Genomic DNA, 25,112 nt, shown 5'->3' on the forward strand with positions numbered 1-25,112 from the left:
ACTGCATTCCAGTCGGGGTGACAGAATGAGAGTCTGTCTCAAAAAAAAGAAAATGGAAGTGAGGTACAGAAACAGCCAGATTAGTTCGTTTGGAGTTTGCCTTATTTGAACATTGTTTGAATCGCTGGCCACCGCTGATTGGCCAAAACTCGGTGATTTGCAGAAGAGTAGATTACAGTTTGTTTATACATCTGGTTAGGCTACAGTTCACTGTGTACAGAGAAACATTTAGGGCTGGGCGTGGTGGCTCAGGCCTGTAATCCGAGCACTTGTGGAGGGCAAAGCCGGAGGATCACTTGCGCCCAGCAGTTCCAGATCAACGTGGGCAACATAGTGAGACCTCCTCTCCACAAGAAAGAAACAAAATCAGCTAGACACGGTGACGTGCACCTGCAGTCCCAGCTACTCGCTCGGGAACCTGAGGTTGGGGGATGACTTGAGCCCTGGAGATGGAGACTGCAGTGAGCCAAGATCGTGCCACTGCACTTCAGCATGGGTGACAGAGACCTTGTTTCAAAAGAAAAAAGTAAAACACATTTAGACTAAACTTAAAATATGTAAGGAGGCAGCTTTAGGCTAAACTTAATTTAATAATTCCCCTCTTGCACTTTTTTTTGTTTTTAAATAGAGACAGGGTCTCACCACGTTGCCCAGGCTGGTCTTGAACTCCTGGTCTCAAGCGATCCTCCCACCTTGGTCTCCCAATATGCTGGGATTACAGGTGTGAGTCACCCCGCCCAATCCAATTTCCATCTTTTGGTCATCTTCTCGATTTTCAGATACTATCCCTCTGTCACCATTGTAAAGACATACTTATTTGCTCTCAAGTATCATTGAGAAATAGCAGAACAGTGGGGTTTGTAAAATGGGAAGAAAGACTTTAGGTTACTTTTTGTAAGGGTTAAAGTAGAGGGGACCTCCTCCTGTTGGCATCTCTTGGTCGGTTTCTTTAAAGTTTTCATTAGGTCACATTTAGCATGAGTGCCCCATGTTGGTTTGGTCTGGTCTATTAGGGGTTAGTGCATGAGTTTAGTACAAAACAATGGCCTCTCATAATTTTGTTAAAAATTCTCTTCTTGGGAGGCTGAGGCAGAGAACTGCTTGAACCTGGGAGGCGGAGGATGCAGTGAGTTTAGATAGAGCCACTGCACTACAGCCTGGGCAACAGAGCGAGATTCCGTCTTTAGAAAAAAAAAATTCCCCTTTTTAGGTCAGGTTCTCACTAGGTGAGACTGTCACCAAAACTTTAGGCCTTAGTGTCCCTTTCAGTTACCATCATTTTGGGGTTCTGGTCTCAAGTGCACGATTATCATTAATGACTCTGAAAATTAGAAAGTAGAGGACTGTAAGACAAGAAGATGGAAAATCGAAGGAACCGGAGTGGTGAGAAAGCTGCGGGCAACGGGGGAAAGGTATGGGCAAGCCACCGTCCAGTAAGTCTGCTGAACTGTCATACTCGACCTCTGCATGTCACTCTGTATTTTCCAAACTGCTTTCCCTCTGTGGACTTACTGAACCTCTCAGCTATCTATGAGAAAACTAGAGTAGGCATTTCCTCTTCCTGATTCTTCTCTTCCCTGAGACTCTCACTTCAACTCCTAGTTCCACCACTTAGTAGATTGTGATACTTCATTTCTCTGAGCCTCTGTTTCCTCATCTGTGAAATGGAGATAGACGCTGTAACACAGCCAGCACCCAGGGCTGTTTCATTATTGTTGCAAGTATAACATAGTACACGGCACTCAGTAAATGCCAGTTTTACAATAACCTGTTACCATTAGAAGTAAAGATAAGCGTACGTTTTAGAAATAATACATTTCTTTAAAGAGAACACTTCAAAAGATAAATGGTCTAAAAGGGATGTGTATATAGCAACCCTTTTCAGAAAACTGGAGAGAAGCACACATGCACCGCACTTCCATCTACAGCGTCTTGGCTGACACTGAGGACGCGGAGCCAGCTCTGGGCGCCTGCTGATCGGTGCACTAGGGCAGGGCCAGCCTCTGCTGACAGTGTTTCCCTTGTGCTGGGCTCCCATAAAGGCAGCATTCTCAAAGGTCTTTCGCGTGGCAGCCTCTGAAGCTCCAGCGACCAGCACCATTCATCTGGCAACAATGGGGTGGGCTCTTGCTCCGGGTAAATTGCCTTCCACTTCAACTGATGAATTTGTGTGGGCTCTCTTTTGTTTGCTTTTTAGGGGTCAGGATTAATGAATGCTCTTGTGCTTCTGCTGCAAAGAGGGAAGGAAAATGAAAGAAAAAGATGCAGAGATAGGGAGGCCTGGGGAAGTGGTGAACCAAAGAAGAAAATATAAATTACAGCTTCCACTTTCACAACACAACTGAAATGGCTACGGAGCTGATTTTGAATAGGGACCAGGGTCAAATTAATAAATGAAGTAACACAAGATTCATTTTTCATGTTCAAGTCATAGTTATATAGTTTAACAATAGTTCTGATTCTGCAAATCAGTACCCATAGCTCTAATTTTTTTTTTAACCTATAACTGATTTTTATTCCTTAGAGTTGTGTCATATGTGGAAGCAGGAAGATCCCTAAGCTGTAGGTCCAACATCCCATTTACTCATTTTTTCATGCAAATGAGGCTCAAATATTAGACACTCCTAAGTTTTGAGCTATGCTCTAAAAAGGAGATCATTAGGCAGGCATGGTGGTTCATGCCTGTAATCCCAGCACTTTGGGAGGCCGCAGCAGGTGCATCACCCGAGGTTAGGAGTTCGAGACCATCCTGACCAACATCGTAAAACCCGGTCTCTACTAAAAATACAAAATTAGCTGGGCCTAGTGGCACATGCCTGTAATCTCAGCTACTCGAGAGGCTGAGGAGAAGAATCATTTGAAACCGGGAGGCGGAGGTTGCACTGAGCCGAGACTGTGCCATTGCACTCCAGCCTGGGCAGCAAGAGCGAAACTCCAGCTCAAAAAATAAATAAATTAAATTAAAATTAAAAAATAAAAATAAAGAGCAGATCATTAAAATAAACAATGTCACTTAAGTTTTTCCAAGAAGTAATACATGATTAAAAAAAAAAAAAGTGTAGGCCAGGCATGGTGGCTCAAGCCTGTAATTCCAGCACTTTGGGAGGCCGAGGCGGGTGGATCACGAGGTCAAGAGATCGAGACCATCCTGGTCAACATGGTGAAACCCCATCTCTACTAAAAATACAAAAAATTAGCTGGGCATGGTGGCACGTGCCTGTAATCCCAGCTACCTGGGAGGCTGAAGCAGGAGAATTGCCTGAACCCAGGAGGCGGAGGTTGCGGTGAGCGGAGATCACGCCATTGCACTTCAGCCTGGGTAACGAGCAAAACTCCATCTCAAAAAAAAAAAAAAAAAAAAAGTAAAAGTACTACCAACTTCAAGAAAAACAATGTCTGCATCATAAAAGCCCTAAATAAGAAAGTAATTCATGTGACATGTAACTTACCGCTCCTTGGTACATTTCAATTTCCTTGTCTCCAAAATATGGCATCTGCTTGAAAGGGTTGACTGAAATCAATACGGATCCTATATATGTCTGAATTTAAACTCGGTTAAGGTCCATCATTAATCTTCATAGCTACACATTTTTCAAATTAATAATCAGACGTTATCAAGAATTTGTAATGACTATCCAAGTGGAAAGCTTGTGTACTTGTTTTCTAAAAGATTACAAATAAAGACAAAAGCGATCATCCGACTAGCAGAGGCTTTGTTCCTCCTCAGGAAGACTAATGAATTTAATTATCAAGCTGCTACAAATTGAAATCATTATTTTAAATGATTAACGCACATTCTTTCAGGATTGGTAACATGTACAGCAAGGAGAAGAGACAACAATGCAAAAATGGCCAAAGAGGGAAAAAAGCAGTCACCAGTCCTCCCCTCAAAAGATACGCACTTTTTCCTTCGAACTTTCGTATCTGTTAGGTACACTAAAAGCATATTCATCAGCCAGCCTGGGTGGCCCACGCCTGTAATCCCAGAAAGTTGGGAGACCAAGGTGAGCAGATCATTTGAGGTCAGGAGTTCAAGACCAGCCTTGCTCACATAGTGAAACCCCATCTCTACTAAAAATACAAAAATCAGTGGGGCGTGGTAGCGCACACCTGTAATCCCAGCTACTCTACTCGGGAGGCTGAGGCAGGAGAATCGCTTGAACCTAAGACGTGGAGACTGCAGTGAGCAGAGATCTCATCCCTACACTCTAGCCTGGGTGACACAGTGAGACTCTGTCTCAGAAAAAAAAATTCATCTACTCATTTAGCAAATACAGGGATACATTTAGCAAATACAGGGATACAAGATGAACTAACAGCTCTATTCTACAGAAGGTTAGAGGAATGAAAAGGCATCAATAGGTAATTCCCTGGCCAGGTACCGTGCCTCATGCCTGTAATCCTGGCACGTTAGGAGGGTGGATGGCTTTAGGCCAGGAGTTTGAGGTCAGCCTGGGCAACACAGCGAAACTCCATCTCTAAAAACAACAGCAACAACCAAAAATAAAAAATATTAGCTGGGCATGGGGACATGTGCCTATAGTCCCAGCTACTTGGGAGGCTGAGGCGGAGGTTGCAGAGGGCCTATGTCAGAGGTTATAGCAAGCCAAGATCATTGCATTCCAGCCCGGGTGACAGAGAAAGACCTTGTCTCAGAACAACAGAAATAATCATAAATAACGTAGTTTTCAGAGAAGAAAACTATAAACCCACCTACGTCAGGTTTAGGGAAAGAACGTATTATTTCTGCTTGGGGAATCCAAGCCTACGATCACATGAAAAATATTTCCATCTATTCATTCAGCTATCAACTAATTTGAATTGGGTGCTCACATAACACGCCAGGCCCTGTTTTACATGTTCAGGATATGACAGTGAACAAAATAAACAGAATACAAAAAAAAAACCCTTGACTTCATGGAGGAAAAAAAAAACGCCAACAAACACCACACACATTCAAAGCTGTTTCTTTCCATGATCAATTAAGGCGTTTGGAAATTTCACAAATAAATTGTTAAACAAAGTTATTTACAAATATATAGCTTTAGATAAAGACTTAAAACTACGGGATTTCCTCCCACGGGCGGAATTTTTATATTTACATATTAAGACCTGTGTGGCACAAAAACCAGCCCAGGTGTGAGTCAGACGGGCTGGTGCTCAGAGAGATAAAACAGGACCTACGTAACAGCCTCACTGAAATGAAATGAAATAATTATAAAATGCTCAGCACTGTGTCTGAGCATAGCACGTAGTAGGGGCTTTTCCCTTAATATCCTCTAAGGTGCATGTTTTATCATGGTAGTATCTGAAATTATGATGGATTTTTCGAGTGTGGCTTCTTAACATGACAGGCGGTGTTCGAGAAGCAATGGTTTGTTAGTTTCTATGAGACACAGTATTATTATTACTGAATATAAATCAATGTGAGACGGGTCATATTATCAGGTAATTCTTTTAAAGAAAATATCTTAAATCATTGTGTATATACAAAGGAGAGCATGCAGGATGACTTGATTGTGATTTTACTACTCTTTATCACTGACCAGAAAGATCTTCAAACTTGAAAGGGTTGAACGTGAATTGCGATGAGAGGGAAGATGAGGTGGTTTTAAGGCCAGTCCAGCGGTGTCCAGCTCTGGTCTAGGGGCAGGCCACAGAGCTGAGACAAAATGCTGATGAGACAGGGAGCCATGACTGAAAATTACTGAAGAGTTATGGAAGCAGGGCCACAGAAAATGTATTCCCAATAGCCAAAGTCAGATGACGCCAATGATAGATTAGTGGCTTGCTTTGTTTGAGGTAAAATTTAGGACACATAAATGTACTGTTAAAATTATCAAGCAGGTACGACGTCCATGATGCCACAGCCAAGACTCGGTGAGGGGGCATAAAATTAACCCAACACATCTACACTTACATCTTAACACCGAATAACAACCCTATTTCACTTCAGGATGACTATTTCTTATCCAAAATGCTTTTTTCCGATTTTGGAATGTTTGCATTACACTCTCGGGTTCGGCATCCCTAACCAAAAATCCAAAATCTGAAGTGCTCCGATGAGCATCGAGTCAATTACTAAAACGTTTCAAACTTGCAGCATTTCAAATTTGGAATTTTCAGAGTAAGTTGACTTAACCTGTACAGGCAAACTGAGGCATGGAGACATTTTAAAGGCTGCTTAAGGTCACAGACTATCAGTGGCACAGTTATGATTCAAACTCAAGCCCTCTGGATTCCAAGCCCACACTCTGAATCAGCGAGCTACGATGTCTAAGATGAGCAGGTACTGTTGTGTTAGTATTATTCTTCTTGGGAGCCAGATTTAGCAAATAAAAATACAATATACCTAGTTAAATTGAAAAGTCTTTCAAACAAGAATTTTTTTAAGTATAATGTCCCAATTAAGTATGTTCCCCAATAACATTGGGTTCATAGTTGCAGTGAAAAGTACCTTGTTTATTGGAAATGCAAATTTAACCAGCACTCCTGAATTTTATCTGGCAACCTTAAACTAGAAGTTTAATGGAGGGTGAATGGCAGACTGAATTGGAGAGCTTTAGGTCCTCTTCTAAGTTAGATTCTGTGATGCTTTGCATACTCAGAAACCTACTTCCCTTAGGTGGATTTTTCAAGTATCTTTTTCAAATGGTAAGGACCTAATCAAAACTGAATGAATGAGCTGTGTGTGGTGCCTCCGGCCTGCAGTCCTAGCACTTTGGGAGGATGAGGCTGCTGGATCCCTTGAGCTCAGGAGTTTAAAACCAGCCTCGGCAATCTAGTGAGACCTCATCTCTACAAAATTTTTTTTAAAAATTAGCCGGGCATGTTGGTGTGTGCCTGTAGTCCCAGCTGAGGAGGCTGAGGTGGGAGGACTGCTTAAGCCCAGCAGGTCGAGGTTGCTGTGAGCCTTGATCAGCACTTCCAGCCTGGGCAACAGAGCCAAACAATTCATGAATGAGGTAATGATGATTCTTACGGTAAACCCAATTTTTAAGAAATACAACAGTCTTCACTTCAGAAGAGGAAGATGTTTATGTCACGTCTACATCCATCCCCAGGGAAAAACAAACAGGAAAATAAGCTCATTCCATGGAGGAGGGTACTCCTTCCCTCAGTTGTAAAGGGACTGTGGTGGCTGCCACCTTACCCTAGATAAATTGACTACTGCACACAAGGAATAAAGGGCTGCCCTCAGGACATCAGCCAAAGGCACCACCTCCCCACCAATCCCTCGGTTACCCAATAAATATAAATTCAGTTGCATATGAGCTCCTAAAGTAACTAACGCTTTAAAAACTGTTAATCTGCTACATAAAGAGATAGATACCTCATAAAGTATTCACTAAGTAGGTTACATATATTCTGATAAGGGCCTGGTTAAGGAGACATTTTTTAAAAATTCTTTTTCTTAGAAGAGAAAAAAAAGACAAAAGAAAAAAAAAATCAAAAACAAACAAAAACGATACTTCCTTGGGACTATTCTAAGCCAGTCCTGAATCAATGACTAGGGCTGGAATGAAACGAAGAGGGAAATCTGTATCTGCTCCCTAAATTTATCAGTAGGGTTCTTGAGAAGATACCTAGGAAATAAAGTTTGGTTTAAAATGGTTGTTTCTGTTTGGGTGCTATAAGCACCACACTGTGGGAGGCCAAGCAGGATGACTGCTTGAGCCCAGAAGTTCGAGACCAGCCTAGGCAATAGAGTGAGAGCCTGTCTCTCAAAAAAAAAAAAAAAAAAAAAATTGTGAAGCATGGTGGTCTGTACATTTAGTTCCAGCTACTTGGGAGGCTGAGGTGGGCGGGTGGCTTAAGCCCAGCAGGGCAAGGCTGCAGTGAGCTGTGATGTGCCACTGCTCTCCAGTCTAAGTGACAGAGCAGATAAAATAAATGCGATGAAATGGCTGTTTGTACAGAAAAACTAAACAAGAAAAACTGAGACAAGAGAATTTAGTTTACACAAAATAAACACCTTGTAGTTATTTCAGGTGAGAGTTTGAATACCTGTTTATCTAAACAATTCTCACCTTTTCCACTTTCCATGCCCGCAGAGGCCCCAGCTCTTTTCCATAGATCTGTGCTCTCCTGCTGGTTTGGGGACTCCAGGTAATTCCAGCAATGCTCACTCCCACTCCCTATTACATAATTCAGGTGTGCCTCTGGGAAAAGCCATTCCGATCTGTGTCCCTGCCCACATAATCCTTGGTGGTGAAGGTGTGGCTTGGGCTAATTTTCAAAATGCCTGAAGATAGAAACCTATGACACCAAAAAGCAGGAAAAAAATAAAGCAAATGCCAATTATTTAAAAGACTCCCAGAGAAAGAAGGGGTCCAAGGTATCTTTAATTGATGGTTCCTGAATGCCTGTCCACGGACCTACAAGTTTTCATTCACCTGCAGCAGGAACGACAAAAAAAGAAACAACGCACTCAATTTTCATGAAGCTTAATTTATCAATACAAAGAAACTGTCCTTTATTCTTAGATTATTTCCTCCCTACGTTTTGGTGTAAAAATATTCTTTCTTCTATGAAATGTGATGGTAGCACAACTTTCAAATGTTTGTTTTTAATAGTCTGATTAGGCAATGCTAAGAGTCAAACTTCTAAAACCTATTTTAATAGTCAGTGAATTTCCCAAAACCACCTACACTGGTCAAGTGGCTTCCCCAGGTTCATCACTGAGGGGACACAGGGAGGTAAGGTGACTTGCCCAGAGTCACGTGGAGGAGGGGTGGGCTGGAACCTGAGGCTCTGGCTCCAGCCCAGCGTCTGTCTTCCTATATAGTACAGTGCCCCTCCAGTGAATTAGATGCCAGGGGCCAGACCTCACTCGGAACAACCACGCCGCGTTGAACTCTAGTGAGTCTGGCACAAATGTCTGGACTCCTAATTCAAGGATTAAAAATGCCAAACACACTAGAGTGCGGTCTTTGAGTTAAAAACAAGTTTGCAGAAAGTTGGACCAAATGAGCATGGAGTAGTTTGCACAGGAACTCTTTTCGTCAGTCAAGTGGCCAGAAATGCTCTCTCCCCTCGCACAATAGAGAGCACTGTAACGTTTTGCTCCTATAGCTTACAATGTAATTGTACGAAGTGTGGCAACATCAATGACAAGCAGATGGCAAATTAAGTCTTCTTTGTCATAGGACAAATAACTTAAAAATATGGAGTTTTATTGGTAAACAATGTCAGCATTTTCTAAGCGGATTTTTATTTTTCCTAATGTAGAAAAAAATGTTCATTCAGCCTGAATGCAGCAACTGATTGCTCCAAATGCTGACCTTCAATACAAGACAATGTGCTGGAATTAGATACAGAAGGGATAAAGTGAGCAATTTTATAACTTAATGCGAAATAAGTCTCTTCTTGTCTTAGGAATTAAACACAGGAAAGGAAAAAAACCCAACTCTTATTTATAGTAATGCCATTCTATTATAATACTCCCTTAACATTGAAGTGTTACAGGATGCTTTTATCATTTAGCAGAGCAAGGTCTGCAGCTCTACTCCTCCTATTATTTCATAAACATCCATCGAGCCTCCTCAAAGCCGAAGGCTACTCTGTGGTAATGATGGAAAGCACATTTATTCTGGGCTTCCCATATACTGAGTGGGTAGAGAGTTCTAAAACAGAAAATCATTAGTGGTCAGGTAACTCATTTCCTTGGTAGAACACACGATTAGTCAGTCATCGATCCAAAGGCATTAATTCACAGGCGCATAAACAGCCCTCTCTGTGCCAATCGTTTAGAAACTCTGCTGTCTGAATTTAAAAAGCAAGTCTTAACAGTCAAGAAATTCTTAATACAATGCACCATGCCAAAAATTATACGGGAAACCAAGAAATACCTGGGGCAGGATAATGCCATTTGAGTTAAAATTAGCAAGAAAGCACACATGTATGTACGGCCGTATGTGGTCAAACTAAAGGCCACCCAGACATGAATAAGAACTAACCTTTGGTGATGGGTTCTGGGTGACTTTGGTATTTTCCTTTTTGCTTGACTGCATGTTAGGAGCCGTGGTAAATGACTATGTATTGCTTTAAAGGGTTTTTATGTGTTGCTTTTGGAAGAAGATATACAAGACACAGTCCCTGCTTCTGGTATTTGGGGAGTCAACAATCCTGATGGGGAGGAGTGACGGAGACTGGACTTAGGAGGGACTGACTACAGACATCATTTGTTTCTTTTCTTACCCAGCTTATCAAAAACCGTATTTTCATGTTTACAATGCAGTAAGTTGAGCCGACATTCCACGAACATTCCGAAACGGAATTTATTCAACTACTAACACTCAGTGGAAATGAAGACTTCTGTAGGCTTGTCAATCCTGCATTTATAACGCTTTCTGTGGCAAAATGCATTTTAATTTCCAATACGTAACTTCACAGTTGAATTTTTGGAAAATTATTCAGTAATATGGGAAGCACTTAATGCTTGCCTTGGCGTACGGAAATAATAACTCACGTTTACTCCTGATTTGCTGCATGCTTTATTTCATTTTGCCCTACAACAGCCTCATGTGGGAGATTTTATTATTACTCCCATTTTACAGATATGGAAACCAAGGCACAGAGATCACAAAACTTATTAAGGTCAGTAATATGCAAAGTCTGAAGCCAGGCAGTCCAGATCCAAATCCTGCCACCCAGCTCCTTCTTATCAATTTCATGTGCTGTGGGTGCGGCACGTAAGAGTGATTAAAATGTTTTGATGGTGTTAAGTCCAGATAAAGTCAACATATTTCAGTACTGTGACCAAATAAAATAAAAACTACAACTGAACATAACTGCTTTTGTACAAGTAAATTAAAGGAAGCCCTGCACAGGTATCTGGAGCAAAAGTCAACAATTTTTTCTGCAAAGGGCCAGAAAGTAAATAATTGAGATTTTGCAGTGTCTGTTACGACTCCTTAGCTCTACTACCGTAGCGCGAAAACAACCAGAGACAATAACTAAACTAATGAGCGTGGTCCTGTTTGAACAAAACTGCTGTTAAAACAATGCTGGTGGGAAGATTTTGTCAGCCGTAGGTCACCACGCCGATCCACAAGTTACATAAGTAAATAATAATGTAATCTGTATTTCAAAATTGCTGAGTGTAGATTTTAAATGTTTACACCACACATGGTAAGTATGTGAAGTGATGGGTATGTTAATTAGCTTGATTTTATTATTCCAAAATGCATATACGTATTAAAACATCACATTGTTGGGCAGGGTGGCTCACACCTATAGTCCGAGCACTTCACGAGGCCTAGGCAGGTGGATTACTTGAGCTCAGGAGTTTGAGACCACCCTGGGCAACATGGTGAAACCTTACCTCTACAAAAAATACAAAAAATTAGCCAGGCATCGTGGTATGTGCCTGTAGACTAGCTACTCGGGAGCTAGACTGAGGTGGGAAGATCACCTGAGCCCAGGAAGCGGAGGTTGCAGTGAGCTGGGATCGTGCCACTGCACTCCAGCCTGGGTGACAGGGGAAGGCCCTGTCTTAAAAAAAAATAAATAAATAAAAATAACATTATATCCCACAACTGTATAAGATTACTCTTTGTTATTTAAAAAAAAGTAACTTTGGAAGGCCAAGGAGGGCAGATCATGAAATCAGGAGATGGAGACCATCCTGGCTTACATGGTGAAACCCCATCTCTAAAAAAGTAAAAATGAAATTAAGTAATAAAAATACTTACTTACTTATTATTTATTTATTAAGAGAGAGTCTTGCTCTGTCTCCCAGGCTATAGTGCCATGGCATGATCTTGGCTCACTACAACCTCTGCCTCCCAGGTTGAAGCAATTCTCCTGCCTCAGCCTCCCAAGTAACTGGGATTACAGGCATACTCCACCATACCCCACTAATTTTGCATTTTTAGTAGAGATAGGGTTTCGTCGTCTTGGCCAGCCTGGTCTCAAACTCCTGACCTCAAGTGATGCACCCGCCTCAGTCTCCCAAAGTGCTGTAAAAATAAAATACATTTTTAAAATGATGCTGTCATAATGTAGCCAATAAATCCAACTACATCTGTTAATCCTTGAAAGCAGAGGTTTAGTTTTAACCACACAGGTATTCATACAATTCCCGTACAGCAAATAAGAAACAGCAGAGTACCGGTCAGAATGGCGCAAATGCTTTGGAATAATGCTGTTAATTATTTAACAGTATGGTTTGCTAAACACCTGTTAAGTTGAACCCCCCTACTTACCAGCGAGGGGACAGGCAGTCCCTGCAAAAGTTATTATTGCATAGGTTCCAGTGCTTTTGGCAATAGTCCAACAAGCAGGCTAAGCAATCATAGTATGCCACTGATGTGTGAAAACTACTCCTCCCCAAGCTTTTCGGTTAAATTTCTAAGGTGTATACTGCATCAGTGGCAGAGGCTCCACTCTTTAATAGGTCATACACGACACCGCCGGCATCCAAGGGAAACCTTCCGGCACGATTACACAGATTCAACACAGAGCCTCGCACGCCCACGGCTAACTCTCACAATCGTTTCACTAGTGTATCTCTACACAGGTGCCTCGAACAAAACTCTTCCATCCTATAGGAACTTAAGCAAATATCACAGCTCCCTGTTGATAACGAAGTCAACACATACTTGAACCAAATTTCCATTCTGCATTTTTTAAAGCTCTATAAAAAATGGCGTCTGGCAATCTAAAATTAAAACATAAAGAACAACTCAAGAATGTCAGGCATTCTCAACAGTCGACCTTCACTTCTCACATTTCCTTTAGTATACATTAAAATGCAGAAGAACTGGCAAAAATTTGAAGCGTTTTAAGTCCAGACTTAAATGTCTCTGCTTTGTAATCAGGACGCATTATTGGTGGAACTCTTTGCAAACCAGGACTTCTTCTAGGAAGAGCAGAGGTTTTAGCTACTACGTGCATGACTGGAGCATGTCAAAGGGACAATATTATGTATTAAAATAGATAAATACTGGTTGCATCTTTACTTTGTGAAATGCCAGGAGAATAATCTGGCACCATCTTTGCCCTTTGCACAGCCGGAACTAAGTGATATAAACATACAAAACCGGCCAGGCGCGGTGGATCACGCCTGTAATCCCAGCACTGTGGGCGGCCGAGGCGCGGTGGCTCACGCCTGTAATCCCAGCACTTTGGGAGGCCGAGGCGGGTGGATCACGAGGTCAAGAGATCGAGACCAGCCTGGTCAACATGGTGAAACCCCGTCTCTACTAAAAATACAAAAAATTAGCTGGGCGTGGTAGCGCGTGCCTGTAATCACAGCTACTCAGGAGGCTGAGGCAGGAGAATTGCCTGAACCCAGGAGGCTGAGGTTGCGGTGAGCCGAGATCGCGCCACTGCACTCCAGCCTGGGTAACAACAATGAAACTCCGTCTCAAAAATAAATAAACAAACATACAAAACCTCATTCTGAGATGCTAAAAATGATGTGTGCACACAGTATCCATTCAGACTTTCAGATGGCTCTTCTCAAGCCAGGAATAAAGCCCCAAGTTCAATTTTTATTCTTATTTTTTATAATAGAGACAGGGTCTCCCTGCATTGCCCAGGATGGTCTGGAACTCCTGGGCTCAAACAGTCCTCCTGCCTCAGCCTCCCAAAGTGCTAGAATTGCACAGGTGAGCCACTGCACCCAGCATAAAGCCACAATTTAACTGCGGACATAGTAATACCACTTAGAAATATCCAAAGCAGCTCATAAAGGATACAAAAATGTAGTCATCCATGTATCTCTTCTTTAGATTCTCCACGATGGAGTTCTCCGTGATCTTGGAGAGCAGCACCATGTCGTCCACACCACTGTGCTTCACATTGTGGCTTTGCCAGTGGTACCGGTAGGCACCTTTGCTTCCCTGGGAACACAAAACACATAATTAGTTGGATAGTTTATTTTCCCCTGTAGTAAGAGAGAAAATGCTGCTGATTTCCCAAATACAGTGTTGTAGACTGAGCAGGGCAGAGAAAGGTTCTGCAAGCAGTAAGATGAGGATTCAGCTTCCAGCCCTGCCACCTACAGACTAAGTAAAGTGGGGGAAAGCCTCCTAAGCCCACTGTGTCACTGAAGTTCTCTTTTCTCACTTGTAAAATGGGAGACAGACCCACTTCGTAAGGTTGTTGTAAGAATTAAGTAAGATAACATGTGCGAGGTGCTCGACAGTCTCAGGAATGGAAATCACAGGGTCAGTGACCTCTGATGTCCGCTTCCCTCATACTGTTCTGTTGAATTTGCCTGTGAAAATAAGCAATGACACAGAAACTTCCTAGTCTCATTTCGCAAAAATCGCAGGACATAACCCAGAAGTGAAAAGAGTATGTATCACACAATGACTATGTCACACGGTCGTAATTCCTCAAATTATCTAAATTACTTTCCCTTCATAAACGTATCACTGTCATACGTGCCACACTGGCCTTCTATATTCAAAAGATAGGCTGCATTTTTATGACTGATGACTGATCTGCCAACGAGGACGTGGACAGGACTCACAAAACGAGATCACGGAACACACCCTGGAGAGGAAGACCTCACCCCGCGTGGGCCCCTCGGGTAGATGAAGCTGTGGCCCTTATTTTCCTGTGGCGGCAGCCTCTGAACACTCTGTGGCCTGCGAGGCTTCCTTTCATTTGGCCTTTCTGTAGTGGGGTCCCCCACGTGTTGAGCTCTGTGCCAAGTTCTTGTGGCACACTTAGGGAGCTTAAAGTCCCATGAAGACACCTAGATAATGACGGAACAAAGTGATTCATGAGCCCTTGGGAGCTCAAAGTCTTTTGAAGGATACCTAAAGTGATTCATGCGTCAGTGACAGTCAGCATACACACACATAAACTGGGTGTTCCAGGAGGGAAGGGTGGGCCACTTTGTCCTGAGAGAGGCGGAAGAAATGACCTCCCAGAAGAGGAGCCACGTGAAGTAAGTCTAAGATATTCAGAATTCGCCGAAGGAGACCAGGGGAAGAAGGACGTACATGATCATCTATATTTAACAAGCAAAAACGCCAGTAAGGACAGAGTGATGGCAAGTATTACAAGACAATGTTGGAAGACCCTGCCTGGCCTTGAAACACTGGCATTCTACTGGGAGCGTTGCCAGTGGGTAAGTGCAGTGGGCACTGAACTGGGTGAGACTCGCCCCTGCCCCCGCCCTGCTCACTGCTTGGGGCAGTATGAAAGAAGGAGAGAAAAATTCTGATTAAGGGCATCTACAAAGGCCAACTGCTCAGACATCAAAACTAGGACGAAAAAAGGATGAACTAGGCTTTTTGAGAGGAGAAGACAGAAAGAAGATGCAAGCCATTTCAGATTTTATTTAAAAATTCGTGCCTGGGCGCAGTGGCTCAAGCCTGTAATCCCAGCACTTTGGGAGGCTGAGGCGGGTGGATCACGAGGTCAAGAGATCGAGACCATCCTGGTCAACATGGAGAAACCCCGTCTCTACTTAAAAAAAAGACAAAAAATTAGCTGGGCATGGTGGCGCGTGCCTGTAATTCCAGCTACTCGGGAGGCTGAGGCGGGAGAATTGCCTGAACCCAGGAGGCGGAGGTTGTGGTGAGCCGAGATCGCGCCATTGCACTCCAGCCTGGGCAACAAGAGCGAAACTCCGTCTCAAAAAAAAGGAAATTCATTACATTGCTTACTTTTTTTCCTATGGGAAACACAGATCCTTTGCTAAGCACAAGTTCTAAGAGGCCCTGGGAAAAGCCATCTTTTAAAATCAGCCAAGACGGGGCTACCACAGGAAAAGTGTACCGTGTGATGGGTTCCCGCTCTGGAAAGGGGTTCTGGAAGGCTTCCCGCCCATGCTGTCCTGCAGAGGAAACTTCTCTCTATCTGGCATCCTCAGAACCGCTTGCAGCATCAATTCTACAGAATTACCTCAGACCTCACCACTCCTTCTTCCTCTTGTGGCAAAGCAGAAAGAGAAAAAAGCGTTGACCACAGCGTGACTCACTAGATTTCCACTGAATGCCCGTGGTCCGCTTCCAGCCACAGAATTCCCGGTGCTTCCTCCTCTCCTCACCTCCTCACCGTTTTCGGCTTTCTGGGTACCTACAGTTGCTCTGCACAGAAAACTAAGGTTCTAGAGTAACCAACCTGCAGGGTGGTTGGCTGGTTGGTTTTTAACCCTCACAGATACCTAAAAACGTAACCACGGTTGAACAAAACACAAAGGCTATTAAGAAGTGCTTCTTCAGCTTCTGTGAGGGACAAGAAACATTAAAGCCCTGTGTCATGGTGTGTGTACGTACACTGATCCACAGAACCCGCCTTCCCTGCATGACCGCAAGTCGGTCTCAATATCAAACCCAAAGGTCTTTTCTCTGCCTCACCGCACGGGAACACACTCCTGACTGCCCACCTCAGAGGCTGTTTCCTCCTCTTTCCCATGGGCGTTATTCCCTAGAAGAACTGCACTCAGGGTGGAGTTCACTGACCCTCATGGACACTGAAGATTCCTAGCCCCCGTCTCCAGTGTCCACAGAGGACTCATCTTCCAGCCCGCTATCTACAACAAGGCGACGGCGGTGCCGATATGCAAAGCAATGAGTTACTAGATTTGTGGAGGGTGCTCTACTTACGACTGCCACCAATCCTAGGAGAGCGGGGTTCATACTCCCAAGCTGCATGGGAGGACACGGATCTCCCAGCTAGCAAGGAGCAAAAGCGAGATGCGAACCAAAGACTCCATGACTACGGACGCCTCCAAACGTGTTTTCTTCAGTCTCGTGGATGAATGCCTTACTGCATATTCCTACCTGTTAAGTTTAACATGACCACAGAATGACAGACTGTCTCCAAAACAAAATGTCTCATTAAAAAGACATACAGCCGGGCGCAGTGGCTCACGCCTGTAATCCTAGCACTTTGCGAGGCCAAGGTAGGTGGGTCACCTGAGGTCAGGAGTTCAAGACCAGCCTGGCCATCATGGTGAAATCCCAACTTTAAAAAAAAAAAAAAAAAAAAAAGACATACAATTTTTATTCATGACCACCTCCTTTCAGCATTAAAGACTAAAACACTAATGTTATTTTTGATTTGATGCATTTTTCATATCCAACTAGTCATACATCAGTTTCTCTCTCTCTTCCCCCCACCCGCAACTACTGTCCCCCTTCCCATCTCTCCCCCTCCCTAGCCAGACAATTATAGTTAGTTACATATGTGAACTCATTCAACCTTGACAACCACCTCCCCTCATACTACAAAATTACTATCTCTATTTTGCTGCTGAAAAGACCATGAACTGCCCAAGGTTTTCTGGTGATAACTCCTGTCTTTAGTGACCACTCCTCACTGTGCGGTTCTTCTCCACACTCCCCCAAATACCCGCCCAGATGAGGTAAAGGGAGGGAGGAAAGAGCATGCAGGACCTGTCCAGATCGTCAGGGACAAGGTCAGACGAAGTGGATCAATGAAAGCTGGGCTGGGGCTGAGCTGGAAAGCTCTAACAGAGAGCGATAACGTTACCAGGAAAGCTGAACCAAATGTGGATGTGCAGGCTCTCAAGCCCAGCCTGGGAAGCTGAAAAGTTCCCCACACTAAAACAAACATATTTTCTGCGGCTGAGAAGGGGACAACAGAGTTTAATACGAGTGTGACTTGTCCAGCGCACACAGTCTCTGCACGAAGCTGCTGAAGCCCAGGAGTAAGCGGGCGGTGTGGTGGGGCATTGTAACCATGCTCCACCTTACAAACTTGTTCTGCGGCTGGGCACCGTGGCTCACACCTGTAATCCCATCACTTTGGGAGGCCAAGGCGGGCGCAACACGAGGTCAAGAGATCAAGGTCATCCGGGCCAACATGGTCAAACCCCGTCTCTACTAAAAAAACACAGAAATTAGCTGGGTGTGGTGGTGCATGCCCATAGTCCCAGCTACTCCGGAGGCTGAGGCAGGAGAACTGCTTGAACCCGGGAGGTGGAGGTTGCAGTGAGCTGAGATTGTGCCAATGCACTCCAGCCTGGCACCCAGCCACAGAGTGAAACTCTGCCCAAAAAAAAAAAAAAGAAAGAAAAAGAAAGAAAAAGATACAAAGTTGTTCTAAGACTCTAAGACAGAAACGACCGCCCAGAATTGTGAGAACACGCATTAGGGCTCTGGAGCAACTGACCCGGGCACTTGTTCTGCCCCTCATTTCTTCCGCTACCCCTGCTGAGAGGCAGTGGCAGGTCTGACCGCCATGTGTGCCGGGAGGAGGACAGAGGAGACGGTTCCCCATCGGGGTGACGACAGTCATTCTCTGCAGAGGCACTGTTTGTCAGACTGCCACCTCTCAAGACACTCGAGTGAGCTTCATTTTTGAGTTAACTCCCTTTTGCTTCCCCCACTAAAGATGGCACCATTTTAAACAGGTGGATACTCAGCAAAGTATTTCATTTCCCAGCAGCTCCTGGTGAGCGCAGCACGCTGTGCAAAGGGAGGAGGGCAGTGGCAGGCGTGCCGGCTAAGATAGGAGCATAGTAATAACGATAATGAGAAGTTATTCTTAGCCTTGATGCTTCCTCCAAATTATGAGGGGGAAATTTCCATTAGAGTGCAGACACTCTCAGATCCATGTTCGGTTTCTAAGGATGATGTAGTTCATTAAAAAGCAGTTGATTCATGGACAAGTTCCGGAACGTAGGGGATGCCCCTATCCACCTCGTAGCCTGCTTTGTCGCTAATGTTTAATAGGCGGCACCCAAACACCGGAGTCCCTCACACAGAGGACGAACTTGGCTTTGAGGCTGGGCATCTCAGCTGGCTGATTCCCTGACTGATTTTTTTTAAAGGTGGAACCTCACTAACTGGTGTGTGTTTACCAGGGTGGGGACCAGGAAGAGCAAAGGTGAGTCAGCGCACACAGGCAGGATTATTCTCTTCTGAAAGTCCACCTTCACTGCCCAGGAAACAGCCCCAGGGTAGCGCTGGCCTGACACAGCAGCAGTTCTGCAAACACTTCACTAGTGTCCCAGGGAGCACCGTTCTTTGATTCATCTGGGATAAAGGAGGATTGAGCCATATACTAGGTAACCACCATCTTCAAGCGCCTTCAAATGCCCAGAAAAGGGAGGCAATGAAGTGTGTTGTGTAAATACAACAAGGGCCCCGTACAGGGCAGTGGGGAGCAGGTGACCATCAAGACTCTACTCTTACATACCTCTAGAAAGAGTATAGTGTACAGTATTTTTAGGTAGCAATTTGGAAATCGGTACTGAAATTTTAGACAACAGACCAATATATAAACACAGGTAACTAAATAAAAACCAAAGTCGCAGCCTTTTTGAGCTGGCAACCGTATTTTTTAGGAATGTACCTCAGGATACGCCTGCAAAAGGATGCCAAGATACACGTGCACGGTTGCTCACTGTAGCAAAGTTTCTAATAAGGAAAGGGAAGCTTCGTTAAGGGACCGATTAGAATACAGCACAGTCTGCGGGGAGTACTTTGCAGACATTACAGGAATCTGCACGTACGGACATGGACAGGGCTTCAAGATACTGTTTCATTGAAAGAGTAGTCAACATGTGGAACAAATATGGAATTATTGCATTTGTGTAATTTTTTTTTTAAATGGCTTGTGTGCTATAATTGTTTTGTTGATACCTCTGGGGAGAAAACCTGGAGTTTTAAAAGAAGGGTAACTTTTACTTTCCACTTTAGACCTCTCTGTACAGTTTACTTTTTTTTGAGATGGAGTCTTGCTCCGATGCCAGCTTGGAGTGCAGTGGCACAATCTCGGCTCACAGCAATCTCCGCCTCTCGGTTCAAGCGATTCTTCTGTCTCGGCCTCCTGAGTAGCTGAGATTACAGGCATGCGCCACCACACCCAGCTAATTTTTGTATTTTTAGTGGAGACGGGGATTCACCATGTTGGTCAGGATGGTCTGGATCTCCTGACCTTGTGATCCTCCCTCCTCGGCCTCCCAAAGTGCTGGGATTACAGGTCCTGCCACAGTTTACGTTTTTTACTAACACATGCACGTGTTAGTAAAATTTTAAAATAAACAGAAACATTCATACAATTCAGCATTTTCCGGGGTTCTGTTGGGCACTGCTCAGGCTCTCAAGTCAAAAGCTAGGACTATCTTAAGACTGGATTCCGTGCTCTGCTCAGGTCTGAAAGGTGTTTGGAAGATGCTCTATGGACAGTGAGATAGTATTATGTTTGGGCCATTTCACTGGCCCATGAACACAATAAGGGAGCATCTGATTTCAGAAAACCTGGGACTAGAATGCCCCCAGTGTTATAAGTGGATCATCCTGAGAAGCAGATAAACCATATTCTTCTAGTGAACAATGGACAATGGGTAACACCGGCCTGCAGTCAAACTGAGCTTGTTTTTTAACGGAATTTTTCTGTCTCCATGAGTAATAACAGGAAAAAAACTACCTGACACTTTGATCTTTTAATTTTAAGACATTCTGGAATTCTACCCTTTACATTTCTGCCATTTTACTGGACTGAAACACTTATTTCCATTGCAAATGATGAAAGATCAACCAAAAATATTTGTCTGTCTACTACATACAAGGCACTGGGCTTGCAAACTCTACAAACCAGCATCGGGCTTGCACTTTATTTCAACTTCATGGAATTTAACCCCCGAATATTTTGGTGATGGGAAGATGTGTGTCTGAAGCAAGTATGTGTGTGCTGGACTTAATCACAGAGGACATACAACACGAGGAAAATGTGCTTCTGGAGCAGTGCGTGCGGGACAGGATAGTCAGTAGCTAACAGACCCCTCTCCTCCCCTTAGACCACTAGGTCACTGGAACTATCATTTACTGAAACCAGAAATATGTGCCAATGCTTTTTACATAATAATCTCATCTACTTCTCACACTTGCAAGACACGAGTATTGTAACTGCAGCACTGTTTTACAAACGGAAAAACTGAGGCCTGGGATCATATTGCACCACGTTGCCTTTGCTTGGAGTGGGTGGGAAAGTGCACTGTGGGGTTGGCCCGTGAGGCTGGGGGCAGGGAATACTCAATGAATATGGAGTATGTGCTTATTCACAAAGTTTCATCCATTTGAATGTAAGTGACCCTGCTACGAATTCAGTATTTGTGTAGCATTTTCACATACGTGGTCTCCTTTACTTCCTGAGATTTGACACAGGGATTTCTGACTTCCTTTTCTCTGCTCTTTCTGCTACATCACAGCTCACTTCCAATTCCACTCTCAAGCCCAAGAGTAGACACTGGGTCCAGCTCTACTGCGGGTCCAGTGATCTCTTAGGTGGGTATGTCTGTAATCAGCCTTTCTAGAAGAGTTACCCCCACTGGAGAAGCGTTCTACCACTAGAGCAAACATATGGTGCATAATTAAGAGTTACCCCCACTGGAGAAGTGTTCTACCACTAGAGCAAACATATGGTGCATAATTAAGAGTTACCCCCACTGGAGAAGTGTTCTACCACTAGAGCAAACATATGGTGCATAATTAAGAGTTACCTCCACTGGAGAAGTGTTCTACCACTAGAGCAAACATATGGTGCATAATTAAGAGTTACCCCCACTGGAGAAGTGTTCTATCACTAGAGCAAACATATGGTGCATAATTAAGAGTTACCCCCACTGTAGAAGTGTTCTACCACTACAGCAAACATATGATGCATAATTAAGAGTTACCCCCCACTGGAGAAGTGTTTTACCAGGAGAGCAAACATATGATGCATAATTAAGAGTCACCCCCACTGGAGAAGTGTTTTACCACTAGAGCAAACATGTGGTACATAATTAAGAGTTATCCCCACTGGAGAAGTGCTCTACCACTAGAGCAAACATATGATGCATAATTAAGAGTTACCCCCACTGGAGAAGTGTTCTACACTAGAGCAAACATATGGCGCATAATTAAGAGTTACCCCCACTGGAGAAGTGTTCTACCACTAGAGCAAACATATGATGCATAATTAAGTTACCCCCACTGGAGAAGTGTTTTACCACTAGAGCAAACATATAGTGCATAATTAAGAGTTACCCCCACTGGAGAAGTGTTCTACTACTAGAGCAAACCTATGACGGATGATTCTACCTGGGACACTTTGATGCAGAATACAGTGCTATTATTAACACTGGAGCTAGAGGCATAAACTGGGAATGTCTCGGGCTGCAGGTTGCATCTCAGAAAAGCCAAGGATAACTCTCGAAGACTAGCCCTCCCGGCCAAGACCCTGTGCACACCACTCAACCTCTCGGGGCCTGCCCTTTCCTCAGCAGAAGGGGGTTCGTAACACTACACTGCCCCCTTGGCCATTGGGATGATCAAATAAGACCATCAAACCACCCTCAATCCTTTCAGGGGTAGAGCTGGTTTTACACGATGACACCAAGCTAGTCACATTGGTTAAGTGAGTTAGAAGAGGGAGGAAAAATAAGGTTTGTAAAAAAATAAAAACAGCAGGCCGGGCGCAGGGGCTCACGCCTGTACTCTCAGCACGTAGGGGGCTGAGGCTGGCCGATCACCTGAGGTCGGGTGTTTGCGATCAGCCTGGCCAACACGGTGAAACCCTGTCTTTACTAAAAGTACACAAATTAGCCGTGTGTGCTGGCAGGTGCCTGTAATGCCACCTACTCAGGAGACTGAGGAAAGAAAATTGCTAGAACCTGAGAAGCAGGGGTTGCAGTGAGCTGAGATTGTGCCACCACACTCCAGCCTGGCCTGGGCAACAGAGTGAGACTCTGTCTAAATAGAGAGAGACCGCAAAAGAGAGAGAGAGAGAGAGAGAGAAAGATAGATAACAAGGGATGGTAAGGAGTCCCAATTTTGTTTTAATTCAATGTATGATAGTATTTATATGCACCATCTCTGTACAAAAATACAGTTGTTAAAATGTGGTTGTTTAGGGCCAGGCATGGTGGCTCACACCAGTAATTCCAGAACTTTGGGAGGCCAAGGTGGGCGGATCACGAGGTCAGGAGATCGACGCCATCCTGGCCAACATGGTGAAACCCATCTCTACTAAAAAAATACAAAAAAAATTAGCTGGGCGTAGTGCCGCAAGCCTGTAGTCCCAGCTACTCAGGAGGCTGAGGCAGGAGAACTGCTTAAACCCAGGAGGCGGAGATTGCACTGAGCCGAGATCGAGACACTGCACTACAGCCTGGGTGACAGTATGAGACTCTGTCTCAAAAAAAAACCAAAAAAGTGGTTATCTCTAAGTATACTTTTTGTATGGTTTTATTTTTCTGCTGAGTATATATGTGTAAAATACACACACACAGTTTTCATTGTGAAAAAAATTAGATCAAACAGGAAAATGGATGTGAAAGTATGTTGCAAAGCAGAATGAAATAGATAAATGTTTGACTGCTGTTTTCCGTATTTTTTATGACTTGATGTTAATTCAGTATTCCGTTCTTACTGTTTATTCCAGCTTGCAGATATAGCAAACTCTTTAACAGGTTCCCAGAAGAAATAGGCACAACAGCTTTCTTCTACTTTCTCTGCCTGAAATGTCAATCTCGAAAGGATCATTTTCTGTATCAATGCACACTTCAAAGACAAGATGTTGCCAATGAACCGTTAATGTATTCCATCAACTATAAGATGCACTTTTTTCCACATCTTAACATTCTGAAATGAGGATGCCTTATCATCAGCTGGGTGCGGTGGCTCACGCCTGTAATCCTAGCACTTTGGGAGGCCGAGGTTGGTGGATCACTTGAGGTCAGGAGTTCAAGACCCACCTGGCCAACATGGTGAAACCCTGTCTCTACCAAAAATACAAAATTAGCCAGGCGTGATGGTACACGCCTATAATCCCAGCTATTCAGGAGGCTGAGGCAGGAAAACTGCTTGAACCTGGGAGATAGAGGTTGCAGTGAGCTGAGATTGCATCACTGCATTCCAGCCTGGACAACAAGAGTGGAACTCTGTCTCAAAAGAAAAAAAAAGAATGTCTTTCATCAATGACATGTCACAGCTTAACTGGCAGCGCAGTTTTGTGTGTGTGTTTTTTTTTCAAAGCAGTAAAGAAAATAACAATGCTCCTTTTATAACCAGGAGCATCTTAGGTGTGATGAATTATGGCACCTGACATTTACTAAGGGCCACGTACTCTTCTAAGCACTGCAAATATCACATTTAATATTGCAGATGAAAAATGCTGTAAACATTTTGATGATTTGAAGCGCTGCACCAAATACTAATCTCGTGTCAGGAACTGGTCAGTGGCTTTACCGGTGAGAGTGACGATCACCACGATCACTCAGTCTCAGAGACTGTGTTCTGGAAACTTTTGTACTTGTCACCCCTTCCCTCATCCCCACCTCCAACCCACTGCAGGATAAGGACAAGGGTCCTGGAAGACGAACTGTGGAAGAGCAGCCGCCCCTCACCAGAGCAAAGCAAGGTCTGGATATAATTTCCGCTTTGCTTTGTAAAGACATGTCCAGGTTTGTGTCGCTTTCAACCTACAGGTTTTTTCCATATTAACACCAAGTGAAGCAGGAAGGTGTCCCACCCTCCCTGTGATGTGTCCGCCCTGAGGTTACTATGATATCTGGCTTTCCCCATGGCTTTTCTTTTATTTTTGAGACAGAGTCTCGCTGTGTCATAAAGGCTGGAGTGCAATGGCATTATCTTGGCTCACTGCAACCTCTGGCTCCTGGTTTCAAGCAATTCTCCCACAGCCTCCCGAGTAGCTGGGACTACAGCTAATTTTTGTGTGCCACCATGCCCAGCTAATTTTTGCATTTTTAGTAGAGACAGGGTTTCACCATGTTGGCCAGGTGGGTCTTGAACTCCTGACCTCAAGTGATCCACCAACCTCGGCCTCCCAAAGTGCTGGGATTACAGGCGTGAGCCACCACGCCCGGCCCTCATGACTTTTCTGACATACACCATAGCAGTGTTTCCTAAATCTCAGTCATTTTCAACTATTTTAACAAGTTTCCTTTATCCATGTGTCACCAGCACTGTGCTTCAAATTTTTCTATAAACTCTTCTTAATAATTTTGATTAAACCTACACAATAATCGTCATTAAATCACCGGTTTGGTGTGCTAGTTTTGTTTCTTCAATGTGTAAAAATAGCTACGAAGACCAATCTTGTAAGCCGGGCTCGGTGGCTCATGCCTGTAATCTCAGCACTCTGGGAGCAAAGGTGGGAGGATTGCTTGA

General features: G+C 44.0%; 1 protein-coding gene across 4 annotated transcripts in view; it reads right to left on the reverse strand.

Annotated features, from left to right (window-relative positions):
* Positions 1–25,112, reverse strand: part of MYO1E (myosin IE) — a 232,243-nt gene that overhangs the window by 120,239 nt on the left and 86,892 nt on the right. For all 4 annotated transcript variants that reach the window (XM_002753190.6, XM_078333272.1, XM_035258746.3 and 1 more), the window contains 2 exons: positions 13,707–13,850; positions 3,450–3,539 (listed from right to left, as the gene is read on the reverse strand). In XM_002753190.6, the coding sequence (XP_002753236.1) occupies positions 3,450–3,539; positions 13,707–13,850 (234 nt within the window). The remainder of the gene's footprint in view (positions 1–3,449; positions 3,540–13,706; positions 13,851–25,112) is intronic.

Source organism: Callithrix jacchus, chromosome 8 (assembly GCF_049354715.1).
Source record: "Callithrix jacchus isolate 240 chromosome 8, calJac240_pri, whole genome shotgun sequence".
Classification (NCBI taxonomy): domain Eukaryota; kingdom Metazoa; phylum Chordata; class Mammalia; order Primates; family Cebidae; genus Callithrix; species Callithrix jacchus.